This window comes from Poromitra crassiceps, assembly GCF_964638095.1.
Source record: "Poromitra crassiceps genome assembly, chromosome: 10".
In the NCBI taxonomy this organism is placed as follows: Eukaryota; Metazoa; Chordata; class Actinopteri; order Beryciformes; family Melamphaidae; genus Poromitra; species Poromitra crassiceps.
The window spans coordinates 31,402,610-31,417,298 of record NC_139631.1 but is presented as its reverse complement, the minus strand read 5'-3'; the positions used below and the strand labels follow the sequence as shown (position 1 = coordinate 31,417,298).

Here is a 14,689-nt window from a genome sequence, read left to right as displayed (position 1 = left end):
TGTCTGTCTCTGTCTGTCTGTCTGTCTGTCTGTCTGTCTGCCTGTCTGTCTGTCTGTCTGTCTGTCCGGAGTTGCAAGATGTTAAGAAAAACAAGGGGAGGTTGCACCCACGGGTGGCGCTACAGCAATATTTTTTGTATTGTACGCCTTCACACTCATAGACATTGTGACACCATCAGTCATAACACAATGTCATAAATGACTGATGATGCCACAGACAGTGATGAGGTCATAAATCACTTGATGTAGAGTTCTAGTTGGCTCCGCTCAGCCTAGTGGCCAGGTCACTACCATAGTGATGTCATAAATGACTGATGATGTCAACAGTGATGTCACTGAAACAAATTGTCCCTTCATAAAGCATTACATTTGGAGATGCAGCATATAGTCGGTGATGTACTCTGACAGACACGGAGGAATGGCTACTCGAGCAGAGCATGACAACACTCCGCTCCACCATGCCGCCAAGGCTGGAGACCTGGACAAGCTGAAGACGCTGCTGCAGGAAGAGCGCTTCCGAAGGCGGATCAATGAGCCGGGCTTTGTGAGCTACTGCTTCTACTATGGCTCCCCTCTGGAGCACGCAGTCTTTGAGGGTCACACCGCCTGTGTCGCCTACCTGATCACCCACGGAGCGCAGGTAGCGATCATAGACCGCGGGCCTCTCTACTGGGCCGTGTTACGCGGTCACCTGGACTGCGTCCGGATCCTCCTGGAAGCCGGGGCCGACCCCAACAGAAGGGAATTCAGCGACATGCTGGTCTGCTGTGCTGTCCGGGCGGGAATGCTGGACATACTGCAGGAGCTCCTCAGGTTCCGTGCTGCTGTTGACATAGACAGCGATCACCTCGAGAGGTCTCCTCTCTACATCAGCGCTAAACGCAACCACCTGGACTGCTTCCGCCCGCTGCTCCAGGCCGCTGGCGTTCTGACCCGTGACGTGGCTTCTTGCCTGCTGGATGAGGTGCTGCATAACAGGTGCCAGGCGGCCTTTGTCCAGCTGCTCCTGGACCACAACGCCGACCCGACCCTGGTGACCCAGGAGCAGGCACAGCTGGAGGAGAGGGCGGATCCCGAGGCACTCAGGGTCTTTCTGGAGGCCAAGAGATGTCCTCCCAGTCTGGCCCACGTGTGTCGGATCCGGATTCGCCAAGCGCTGGGCACACATCGCCTGACCCAAGTCCACTCCCTCCCACTAACACAAGTGATGAAGGACTTCGTGCTCCACCAAAACTGACTTGAAGATCTGTCAGTTTATTTATTTTCATTCCCTAGATTTAGTTCAGTGACTGTGTTTCAAACAAACCCAGGACCAGAGATTAAATACCATCAGCATACACCACCGGTATCCAATCCTACTACTGTACTATAATTGGAGAGCTGTGTGTCACAGCACACAAAAATTCTAGTCATCTTAATATGTCGTGAGGTTTCAGTTAGCTTTGCACAGAAACAGCTGGTAGAAATACTTTTTACTTTTATACTTGATTACATTTCAGAATCTGTCATTCTTTACTTTTACTTGAGTAAATAAGTTGAAGTCCTACTTTTACCAGAGTCTTTATTACACAAGTAACTGTACTTCTACTTAAGTAAAGAATGTGTGTACTTTTCCCATCTCTGCCAATGACCAAAATAGTGATATATTCTATCGTTGTTACTTATGAATGGAATTATAATGAAAATAAATGATTCCCCTTTTTTGCTGGGTACCCCCTGGAACCCCCTGAGGAACCCTGGGCATCCCCGGACTCCACTTTGAGAACCTCTGCCCTAGGGGAAATTCATGAAAATTCTGGGGAATTTTATAATTACACAGGAAAATTCAGGGGAATTTTATAATTACACTTGACTAACTAACCACTGCATAAACAGACTTTTCAGACTAAACAGAGGATAAGTCAGGGCTCAGGACTGATAGACTGTGTGTGTGTGTGTGTGTGTGTGTGTGTGTGTGTGTGTGTGTGTGTGTGTGTGTGTGTGTGTGTGTGTGTGTGTGTGCTCAGGACTGATAGACTGTGTGTGTGTGTGTGTGTGTGTGTGTGTGTGTGTGTGTGTGTGAGAGAGAGAAACCGAGCGTGCGTGCGTATGTGTGCTTATCTCTGCATTTTTATTTGTCCACTCAAAGCTTGTTTATTTCACTGTTATGCAGTGGAAACGCTACTCTAGTTTTCAATTGGCTTTCCAAAGCACAAAGCCCATCAAGATCGTGCTGTTACATAAAACTATTCTTGAACACAAGCACAAGTGTGTGGTAATTGATGCTGGCAGCCTCCTCTAACATTTACTCCTGCAGACTGATATTCAGCTGGGCACATTGTCTCTGCAAATTAAAATCTTGGAATAAACGATGCCTTGCATGTTAATGGGATCTCGTTTGAATGGACGTGGGTTCAGAGTCGTGTAGCTTCTTTTCACATTATGGAACATCAAGCCTTGTGCGAGATGTACCGGAAACAATTTTCCATCTTCCTACTTTGACAGTGTGTACAGGACTCCACTTGTATTGTGGCTAAACGGGTTCAGGTTAGCCCTTTTAAAAGAATCCTCAACTGAGGATGGGCAGCCGTGTCCCATGGAGGGAAGCATGTCTGCACATTTTCATTCTAACCAACGACTACAGCTTCACTGATCACTTCCTCAGGTTGAAGGTCTGCATCTTTATATATATATATATATAATTAGGGTGGAGGAGTAAGCTATTTTGTGGTAATCAGAATGTCATGTATTATAACATTGTAACCTTAAATCTTATGTATCAATCACTGTATTCACATCTCAGCAGCGGCGTGCCTCTCCTCCCCTCCTCTCCTCTGGTGCTGCGCGCAACTGTGCACACGCAGGGGCGTTGATTAACCATGGATTCTTCTGTGCGTAATTATGATCAGATTTATGTCAAACTAATTCTGTGTGTCAATTAGAGACAGAGAGAGAGAGAGAGAGACTGCCACAGAGAGAGAGAGACTGAGAGTGCCAATTTAGCCAAGAAGAAACTTTTGGGTTTAAACCGTGCTCGGAACCATAAATGTAGCCAATGGGCTGGGCTTAGACAGAACGGGCTCAGGTCAGCCTTGTTTTTTTTGCCAATTCTAACAAATGGTAGTCTCGCTGGCCAGCCTCCTCTCCCTTCCGTCCGAGGAGTCTGGCGCCGCAAGTCTCCATAGTGGGATTGCGATGGGCGGCGCTTAGCGGGAGTGCCCTTGGAAAGTAGTTTCAAACAATCCAACTTGCCGTTTTCAGCGTGTAGCAACGAGCTAGCGTGTAGGTTTCTGCCGTTAACTTGCTAACTAGTTAGCGTTGTTGTTTTCCCTGAGGCGGCAGGGGACTATTTACAGCAACACACAGGGAGGAGGGAGCGGAAGCCACTCTGATTGACATGGTCGGAGCCAATGACAGAGCTTCTTAAGCGGGGAGCGGAAATCCGGCCAGCGTCTGAAACCGACGCCTCCAATGGGAGAGCAGAGTAGAGCAGGGGAGGGTTTATCCCAGTTATGGAGACCTGCGGCGCCAGACTCCTCGGACGGAAGGGAGAGGAGGCTGGCCAGCGAGACTAAACAAATGGTAGCTGCAGCAAGTCTCCTAATGGGCGTGGTCAACCATTGACTCAGACCTGCCGAAAGTCTCCTAAGTGGGCGTGTCCGTGGAAAACCATGGGCAAAACCCACGTGACAAAATGACAGGAACTGAATTGAAATTGGGCCGTCTTGCTTGAATCCCATCGTCTTTGGTATCACTCTCCACGCTGCGCTGTCATTACTGGTCGCCTAGGTAACCGCATCTCCCCCTCCTCTCTGTGACACACACACACACAGCCTGCGGTGGCACAAGCTTTCGTCAAGTATGATAAACAACCAGGAGAAAATCATGAATGAATGCGTGTGCTCAGTGTTGAAGTAATTAATTATGCATTGTGTGATGCTGCACTTTATTATTGTCCTGGTTAACATTATCAGCGAGAAGAAATACATGGTCTTCAGCAAAGCGGCATTTGATTATGCTCTAATTTCTTGAGAACACTTAAGAAAGGCTGAGGATTTCAAGATTGCTTTGAGTTTATGTTAAGTGATAATGATTCATTCCGATGTGGAAGCATGACTGGAAACAAATTAGCATTAGATGACTTGTGAAACTTGTGTATGTGTCTGTCAATTCTGGGCCCATCATTTTGAAATAATTTGTCCTTGAAAAGGTTGTTCTGCATTTATGTATGTTTGAGCGCAAAATGGGAATTACAATGTCACTGGAGCAAATGACTGTCTTGAGGGAGACATTACTCAATGTGACATTTGCTCAATCAGACACAAAACATGGTTGATATTGTTCTCTATTTTGTCATGTTTTGAGATTTTTGTTCATCAGTGACTCATTGACTTTTTGTCTGCCTGTTGTGAACGACAGGATCTTCAACCCAACGGCGTAGCCAAAACCGACAAGGTGCACACCGCAGGAAAAGGGCTGCCACCTCCAGACCTGAGCGGGTTTGGCCTGAAGGTGTTATTCCATATGTCATCAGTGGTAATTTCAGTGGTAAGTAACGCTGATTTAATAATCCACTTGCTGAGGAAAATCACACTGTGCAGTTATTCTGCAAATAATCTGTTGGTATGTACATACAGTAAGTACAGTGAAGCCCATTGCAAACTGAAAAGTTTTTGTATATTCCTTAGCTCTCACATATTCCTTCAAAATGAGTGCATTCCAGCCAAAAATGCACCTTTGTGAACGTTATAAAGTTGTATGTTTTATATGACTAGAAATCTCACACACTACGCTCGCTCGATTCCTAGGCTCTATTGGCATGCACAGCGCACAATTGCTCAACTTCGCACATCGCTCACTGATGATGACATCATCAATTGCTCGAGTGACATCACTGATGATGTCATAGACATTGTGAATTTGTGACATCATCAGTGATGATGTCATCGTGACATCATCAGTGACATCACAATGTGGGACAAAAATGGAAACAAACAGAGCCCACTTACTCCCTTTTATATGACGATGATGATGAGGGGTACAGTGGGATTGTTAAAAAGAAAATCTGTGATGGTATTGGTTGGAATGCCAGATTCTCCAGAAAGTAAACAGTAGTGGGATTCAAATGTAAAATTTTTTTTTTTTTTTTTTTTTGTGGCATTTACCAAGGTGTATGTTGTGATATGGAGGATTAGCTAGGAAGGTGAAAAAGTAATTTTTCATTTCATTATGACTTTAATTCCAGTACATTTCTGTCTGAAGGCTGTTGCCACTTGCCAGCTGTCAGCTTTTCTTTTCATCTCCTTTGTTGTGTGTGTGTGTGTGTGTGTGTGTGTGTGTGTGTGTGTGTGTGTGTGTGTGTGTGTGTGTGTGTGTGTGTGTGTGTGTGTGTGCGTGCGTGCGTGCATGAGTATTTGTCAGCTTCACTGCGCTCACCCTTCCATCCTGTCATTCTATTCAGGCAGCCAGCGGGCGATATTCCGCCAGGCTATGCGCCACTGGGAGAAGCACACCTGTGTGACCTTCATCGAGAGGACACAGGAAGAGAGCTACATTGTCTTCACCTACCGACCATGTGGGTGAGTCAGTGGGGTTCGCAGCTCCCTCAGGCAGGAAGCGGAGTTGGTCAGCCTCCGTCGAACCTTCTCTATCCCACTAATGACTTACCGCTTAAGTACTTTTCCTTGCGTCCCGCTCAGCAGGCCTTCATGATTGTTCGTCCTCTTTGTTCTCCGTTCTGTCCGGAGAAAGTGTTTCCTGTCCCCTACCAGTGCTGAGAAAGTGTTTCCTGTGTCTGTGTCATCGCACTACATCCTTCACTGAACACTTGTCACACATGGTGTACAGAATAGCACCCAGGGGAGAGAGACACTTCCACAGCTTCTCCATAATCCTGTCTTCCCCCAGTCCACTGGAAAAGTTAGGCTGGGCGTCCATCCACCAGCCATCTCTTTTTTAACACAGATGCTGTGGTGGTGGTGGTTCTTTTTGTTGTTGTTGCTAAGCGACTATTTGACAACCTGTTTTGAAGTGCGAGAGGTGTTAAGCGAGTTTCCCAGTGGACATGTGAAACTCAAAATGTTCCCAGCCAGACAGACAGACGTGTTGTAACCTCGCTCAAATTCAGACATGGCACAGTCAGAGCTATTACAGCATTACACACAGTTTACACGCTCTCACACTCATTTGTACGGCCGAACGAGCCAGCAAGCGGCAAACCAGAAAGTGGATGCAGCAGCAGCGCATTAAAAAAAAAAGGAACTTTTCCCAGCCAACTGTTGACAGCCGTTTTTAGCCTGGTTAACTGGCCTCTGGAGCAACAGGGATGACATTCTCCACGCAGCCGGGGCAGCGGTTGGCAGCGGGCAGGCTTGACTGGGCTGCATATTGAGCAGGCCCCCATCTGTCCTGTGCAAAGTTCAAGGCGTGTCTCAGGAGACGCTGGCTGGGCTCACGGTAATTAGAGAGAGGCCGGCTGGCCCACAGGGCCGCGATGTGTTGCACCCTGTCCTCCAGACACCCACACTGAGCCTTTCATCATGCCACGCGGAGACGCAGAGCCTCCACCGTCACTCTCTAGCATTTGCATCGGGCGAAACACGTGAATGAATGTTAGCGCTGTGTGCGCGGATGACAGGTCACCTCATAACTGCTCACCTGCTAAACACTACAGAGGTTGTTGAGATAATGTTGTTTCCGTTACGAGCGCCCATTACATACATACATACTGGGTGTGCTGTTGATGTAAAGAAGCCTATATAGACACTGCCTGCGTGCTAGAGAGCCTAAGCAGACATTCCTTCCTCCACTCCCCAGGGGACGGGGCTCGTTTGGCCTCCCTCTGTGGTTTCCACTCGCTTAATACATGTAGTAAACTATTTTTTTTTCACTTAGTAAAACACGACATCTAAAGCTAACAGACACTGTTTTTTGGGCCCCCGTTAACCGTGCCTCTGTGTGTGTGTTGTAGGTGCTGTTCCTACGTGGGGCGCAGGGGAGGAGGCCCCCAGGCCATATCCATTGGGAAAAACTGTGACAAGTTTGGCATCGTGGTGCACGAGTTGGGTCACGTGATCGGCTTCTGGCACGAACACACGCGGCCCGATCGCGACGAACACGTCAGCATCATCAGGGACAACATTCAACCAGGTAGGAGCGCTGCTGCTGCTGCCGGCCTCGGAGCATGTGAGGTCGACTCATTAAAGTCACGCACAGGTACACACTGACAGTCGGGGCTAAAATGGGGTGGTGGTTGGGGGGGGAACAAGGGGAAAAACACAGCAGTGGGGCATGGATTCATTCCCAATTTTAGATTCCCATTTAAACCAAGTCTGTGGGCATCTGGTGAACCACATAACCCTCTATTTTATATTTACCTCCGCCAACAGAGTTCATGAGAGGTCATGTTTTTCACCCCTGTTTGTTTGTCAGTCTGTCTGTTTTTCCGCAGGGTATCTCAGAAAGTTATGAAGGGTTTTGCACGAAGCTTTGGAGAAAAGTAGGTCATGGGCTCGTCTCGCAGTAGCCAGACGTCTGGGACACAACTCTTGACAAGTGGTTAAGACCCGCCCCCCCTGAGAGCAAAACAAAATGCGAGACAGACATTTGAATTAACCACCCACGGACCTCCTTATTTTCGCGACGCAACTCGTGGGGCGGTACATTTTGAACGTTGCACCATTGCATGCAGAGGGGCGGACTTCCGTTACAGCCCAGCCAATCAGATTTTACCGTAGGAATTCCTACGACATGTGACTCAGACCCTCCATCGCTGGAAGCGTGCTGACGTTGAGACGTTGGGTCTGACCACGTGAGACTAGTCATGGGCCCAACTTAGAACGGATTAACTTTCCACGCCCGCTGCCCGAAAGGGGCGTGACAATGGCCGTGGCCAATCACAAAAAGGTTGCCTAAATTCCAAATTAATTCAACACACAAAACTTTGTAGAAAGGTTGGCGGAGGGTATGGACTCTACCGAGTTATGAGCTTGTCATTATACTATCTATTCTAGCTTTTGGAATATTTGACTGTATCTGCTGTCAACAGACGGTAAAATAGTAATAACTAGAGTGCACTTTAGTGTGTATACCTCCGCCAACCTTTCTACAAAGTTTTGCGGGGTTATGTGAATTTGGAAGTTAGGCGTCTTTTTGGGATTGGGCACGGCCATGGCCCTTTTGGCCAGTGGCCGTGGAAATTTAATCAGTTCTACGTTGACCCATGACCTACTTTTCTACAAAGTTTTGTGCAAATCCGTTAATAGACAAACAGGGGGCGAAAACATGACCTCCCTGCCAACTCCGTCGCGGAGGTAATTAAAAATGTTGTAATGCTAAAATGCATAAAGAGAGACTGGTGGCATTACTAGGAAGTTGGGCGCACCTTAGAAATATCCAAATCCGATCCGGATTTACAGTATTTATAAAACACATTGAAAAACGACAACAACACTTAACCAAAGTGCTACAAGCAAAATAGCAAAAAACCATCAAATATGCAGGTGGCCTGTCTGTATCTGTAGCCTCATTGTATGGTAAATTTTTCTGACTGGGTGGAACTGTAACCGCTCACCTCTTGACACACATATGGGGCCGCGCAGTATGACTCAGCTTCATATTTCAGACTTGTTCCCGCTGTTTTTCCCCTCTTTCCCTTCCACAGGACAGGAGTATAACTTCTTGAAGATGGAGCCGGGGGAGGTGGACTCTCTGGGAGAAGTCTATGACTTCGACAGTATCATGCACTATGCCAGGAATACATTCTCCAGGTATGAGCCATGCCAAGTTCCACTCCACAGTCCAGTGAGTCCACACACCCCAGACTCACGAAAACTCAGCTTAGTTCAGGTCAGATGGAGCCGTCTCCCAGCCTGCAGTTTCCTCTTGTGTTTTATGACTACATACATCTGTAATGGACTGGCTGTGTGTGTATATATAATGCTGCTTTGATTTCCCAAAGCTTGAGAAGAAAAAAAAACACACACATGATGAAATACATGTAGAATTCTCCCCATCTATTAAATCACTGGAAAGCTAAAGCCTGTATGTAGCTTGCGGAGATCAAGTACTCGTGTTTTTGCAAAAGGCCCACTGGCACCGGAATGTCTGTCTTGGATCTGGATTTCATCCTCACACGGTTTGACTTTAGGTGCACAGAGATAGAGCTTTTTATTTTTTATGAAATCACATTGATGCAACTTGTGAACAGATCAGTACCTCACCTTTGAAAATATGTCTCCCTTAGTCCCTTCCTACTCTTAGGCAATTGTCTTTTTGCCTGGGGCCTTTTGACTGAACAATGTGTAGTGCTTATAGAGAGACTGCTTCTTCGAGAGACTGGAGGATCACTGATCACTGTCTAATATTCGGACAAGAGTAAAATGGCCTGACGCCGCGTTGGGGTTACAGGGGGGGGGGGGGGGGCAAAAAACAATACACTGAGGTGCCTGAAGTAACATGTCATGAAATTTGATGTATCCGGTTCCATTTAGCTTTCCCGTTTAGGCCCCAGAGAGGGCGATCGGGGCGATCACATATCTGCCCATTTAAATTCCGGCTGAGTTGTTGCTTTCTGAGCTTTGCCCGTCCTGCCAGCAGAGCCTGTATCTTTTGCAGTATTTGCACTATTGTTGTGCCTTTTGTAGGATTTGCACTATGAAGGTAGAAACACGAGCCGGAATCAATGTTTTCACGTTGGGGTCTCGTTTGCCCGGGAATAAGATGTATCATCTCTAAAAGACCATCTTTTCAGGGGGGCATCTGCAGGCCCAGGACCGCATGTCATCCCCCTCTCTCTCTCTCTCTCTCGCAATCTTACCCTTCTCTCTACACTTTCATCTAATAAAGGCAAAATGCCCAAAAATGTAATCTTTTTCAATTGCTGTTGTTGAGCGATTTGTGCATATTGATTTAGAGATGTAAGTGAAAGCCAAAAGTCCTTTCTAGCTGGACTGACTTGTTTTGGAAGGCATAGTTGAAAGTGCGCGTCTGTGATGGACTAGCTCCTCCGACCCACAGCCTGTTCCAGTTAAGCACACCTCTGCTTGGCTCCTGCTGGTTTAGCAGCGAGAGCCCCCAGTAACGCAGCACATCCATCCTGGGGCTGAGCTAGCCCAGCAGCAACAGTAGCTCTGCTTCATCACTGCAGCATTTCTGCCTGCCACTTTCATAGGTCTGTGAAGCTGCTTGTAAACGTTGCAATACCGCAAACCGCCTCATTATGCTCCGAAAGGCCTTTGAAGAGGCTTTGGTCGTTAGCAGCATGATCTGACATCCCAGACGTGTGTAGGCGCGCATAGATTTATTTCTTAGGTGTCTGTACTGCCTCATAGCACCCAGGTGTTATAATACATATCATGCTAGGCTAAGTCTAAGCCTAGTCCACTCCAAGCACAAATTAGGTCAACCCCTAATAATCACCTACATGGGTTAAGGAATGGAGTGTTGCAAACTTTAAAGGGATAGTTTTTTTTTTAAGTCTAGCCCTATTTGCTACTTACAAATGAGGATGGTGGTTGGTAGAGATCTTTCCCAGCACAATCCATGCTGTTTCTAATGGTAGCTCTGGAAAGTTGGGGGGGGAAACGAATGCGAGGTCACGCTGGGGTCACGCTCCTGTACAAGCTGACTGAGGCCCACTGAAATGTCACCCACAGTGCACACACACACACACACACAGTGCACACAAAGTACATTTCAGTGACCTTCAGTCAGCTTGTACATACTGGGGCGTGACCCCATTGACCTGGCATTCGTTTTTTGCCCAACTTCCCAGAGCTGCTATGAGGAACAGCACGGATGGTGCTGAGAATGAACTCTTACCAATCAACATCATCCTTGGCAAGTAGCAAATAGGGCTAGACTTTAAAAAATGTGAACTATCCCTTTAATGTATGTAGTATCCTTTACGTCTGACTGAAAGCTTCTACCTAATTCCTAATCCTTGGGAGTCTAGTGTCAGAAAATGACCCTGAAACCCATTCAAATGGTTTTGGAGAGTGGACCGAAAACAAAGAACTGATAAACATGCCTAAGCAACTAGAGACTGTTGGAGACAGCGCAGAGCAAGGTATTACTGTAAATGTGTTGGATACTGGAAAGCTGTTCCGTTCAAACTCTCCCAGTCCCAAACGCTCTTCCTACTAGCCTTTGAAAAGCAGAGCTGCTGATGATGTATCGTCTTAATGACACTTCAGTGTGTCAGGGTGTCCCTGTGTGCTCGCTGACCTCAACGCTTCCCCCCCTGTTTGATGCAGCAGGAAGGAAGCCTTTCCAGATGTTGCACTGTCAGTAGACAGGGCCGTCACGTCACCGCGTCAGACGGAGGCTCGGACCACTAGACAGGGCCGTCACCGTGTCAGACGGGGAGGCTTGGACCAGAAAAGGCCTTGTGAGAAACATTTGTCAGTCTGGACTCAACCAGTCATTTTGTAGGATGTGGTTTATTTGAAGTGCCTTTTTACCAGCTGGATGACGGCGAAGCCAGAATAGATTTATTTGGGTGAGTTGACTCAGTCACAGCTTCTGAGTCATCATTGTAATTGCGTAAAGGCATCACTGCAATGCGGCTTCTTGACAACTTAATTCCACGTATATTAAATTCTTTTGTGTGACAATCAGTCAAGGCAACGTGACACCAAACCTCACATTATGAAGTCATGAATATTGTGGTTATCTCCTCCTGCTGCCATGAGCGCGTTGACCCCTGGCTCTTGGGTAAACAGAAGTGGGGGGGGGGGGGGACCTTTTGGACAGCTGCAGGGACGGGTTATTCCAACTATGCAGTGTTCTACCTGGCTTCAGCCAGAATGGATTTGACAGCCCCTCAGTAAGCTAGAGTGGGTGTAACGTAACGTGAGCCCTGGGCACACACGCCAGTCTAAGCCAAGGAGGAGTGAGCCCAGACCGTGACCATTACCACCTCATTCTGATATGAGAACCAGCTGTTGGCTGGCCTTTTGTTCTTATACCTCTTTGCCACTCGTCTTTTTATATTTTATTTTTTCCTCATAGTGTTCCTCCATGCCCTGTTACTCTCTCAATGTATGGGCCTCTTCCCAAACCAACTGCCATGCACTTGTGGCTCCCAGATTGTGGGAAGCAGAGAGGGAATGTGTGTAAAAAGGTTGCCCCTGGCTGGCTGGGTGTAGGCCAACGTGCAGAAATGGCTGTCTGGCTCTAGGTATCCAAGCTGTATGTCAAGAATGCACCCCACACAGAATGTAACTCAAATACGACATGGTTGGATTCCCCCCCCCCCCCCCCCCCCTTTCTTTTTACTGTATAGTACAGGATGCCAGGAAACTCAGGGGAGGGAGAGATATGGGATGACTTGTGGCATAGATCAGCATCACATCATGTATGAGAGCAAATGTCCAATCTGCAACATTAAGCTGCAAACATTAACTTCATACAGACTAGTTCAGTGGGCCTTCAAGTCTACAGGAATTATTGTGTGACCTGACGAAACCCAGGTCAAGGATTGGACTCAACCTCCCGATGTTGTGAATTATGCGCTATGCGCCGCAGCCTGCCGTACCCGTGGAACGCCCAGCACGGCACTATATTTACGGCGGTTAATCCGCCCCTGGTCCTGTTTTTTCTCCAGCTCAGTAGTTGCCATCCTACTTCGTGGAACTCGGTTCCTCCCCGCGATCAATACGACTGTTTAGACACGAGAGACGAATGGCTGCAATGTTTCAGAGAACCGTATTAGGAGACAAGGGGCTCCTGTTAGCCTTACACAAGTCAGTCCGAGCACTTTCCCCCCCTGAGCGCCTGATTGGCTGATCTACCTGTAGCAAATGTCTTCTTTCTTTGTGGGCCAGTGTGTTTCTGCTGTGTTTTTACTGTAAATCACCGTGGGAAGCCGGGGGGCCTTTGCTGCGGGCGGGGGGGCCTTTGCTGCGGGCGTTGTTGTGAAGATTTCATGGCTTGTCCTCATGTTTTGAGGTGTCTCCCGGGGGCCGAGCGAGGCTGATCCCTGTGCTTTTTGTCCGGGGTGTGTTACCCGACCCTCGGCTTTACGCCGCCCCCTGCTCTACAGGCATTCTTCAGGCCGGGTGCGTGGAGCGGTGCCAACCCAAATAGAGACCTGCCAGTGTGGCCTTTGTTTGGGCTGACACCGGCTGGAGTGGCGTTGTTCACCGGCAGCCAGCATAGCGGGCTCCTGGAAGCTCACAGACAGACAGACAGGCAGGCAGACAGACAGACAGACAGACAGACAGACAGGCAGGCAGACAGGCAGGCAGGCAGACAGGCAGACAGACAGGCAGACAGACAGACAGACAGACAGGCAGACAGACAGGCAGGCAGGGTCTAAACTGTTAGCTGAGGCTACTCTGTTGCACACGCCTGGCGTTGATAGGCATGTCACCATGGGAATGGCCAGGGAGGTGGGCCATTGGCTGAAGAAGAAAAAAGGAGATGATAAACTAGCAAAGTGTCACGTGAGACAGCAGTGAGAAAATGTTCTTTCTGGACTGAACGGTTCTGTACTTGTGTTTTGAGCTAAATGCCTGTCTGACTGGAGGCTTTTAGAAGTCATACTTGTCATTTTGGGGTTACAGTTCTGTTAATGCATGTGACTGTTGTTCACATCTCCATCTTCAAAGCTCATGTGATCTGCTTTGATTTCATCCCAGTATTTTGCAGAGAGCGGCTCTCAGGCTCTTTGTTGTCACCCATGAGAGGTGACCAGCGAATGCAGCTGTCCCATCTATTGAATTTCAGGCAGCGGAGCCGGAGAGTAGGTTTGAGGCGAATCGCTGTAAACGTTATGAAACACGACATTGAAATCATTTAGATGAAGCTTTGGCGTAGCCTTTTGAAAGTCTGCTGCAGGACTCTGAAATCATGGCATCCTTCACACACTGATGCCATATGAAACTTTCACATTGTTGAGGTTGGGTGGAGGTGGAGCAAAGAAACACAAGTGAATGAGACAAGAAGATTGCTGCAGTGCACATGATGCATACTTGTATATGCTCAAATGGCAGTACTATCCTAATTTGCATGATTAGAAAATGGCATTTAATGAATGATGGGTCAAGTCAAGTGGAAATCAACAATACAACCTTATTGTCCAACCAAGGCCCAAAATTAGTTTTTCGTTTAACCACTAAAAAACACAGGAAGTCAGACACTATTACACATAAAACAGGTCAGGCGTACACAGATCACAGCAATTCACAATTCACATTGCATTGTTAAGTGTGTTTGGTTTATATATGAATAGAATATGAATGTGGTAAAAGAGATGAGAGGGTGAGGCGTTTGTTTGCTTTTGCTTGTTAATATATTTTTTTAACAACCTATGATATGAAAATGTGCTACTTTTGTAACAGTCCGTATACATTTGTTGATCTGTGTTTTTGTGACAGGCTAACAGATGAATATCTCAGGAGATCGAGGGGGTGGGGGGGTTGCCACGGGAGGATATGTGGGGAGAGCTAGTTTAAACTTGCATAATGTGCCTGAGTGTCTTCATGCACATACATGTATCTGTATATACTTGTATAATTGATGTCAATATCTTGCTCCCCTGAAAGAAAATAAAAAAAATATTTGATCACAAAAAAAAGAATATGAATGTGGAGAAATCATAGCTTTATTATAGCACAATGAGTTTGGTTAATGTCACTAATGATAAGACTCTAATATCATGGTGTGGGTTTGCTTGCTCATCCTCAGGTCACCAGCAGGTGCAGCT

At 47.2% G+C, this 14,689-nt stretch overlaps 1 protein-coding gene across 1 annotated transcript in view; it reads left to right on the top strand.

The window, feature by feature from the left end:
• bmp1a (bone morphogenetic protein 1a) overlaps positions 1-14,689 on the top strand; it is a 43,916-nt gene that overhangs the window by 16,196 nt on the left and 13,031 nt on the right. Inside the window, exons 3-6 of the mRNA XM_083643883.1 lie at positions 4,399-4,527; positions 5,441-5,558; positions 6,950-7,128; positions 8,642-8,854. Coding sequence (XP_083500009.1) covers positions 4,399-4,527; positions 5,441-5,558; positions 6,950-7,128; positions 8,642-8,854 — 639 coding nt within the window. The remainder of the gene's footprint in view (positions 1-4,398; positions 4,528-5,440; positions 5,559-6,949; positions 7,129-8,641; positions 8,855-14,689) is intronic.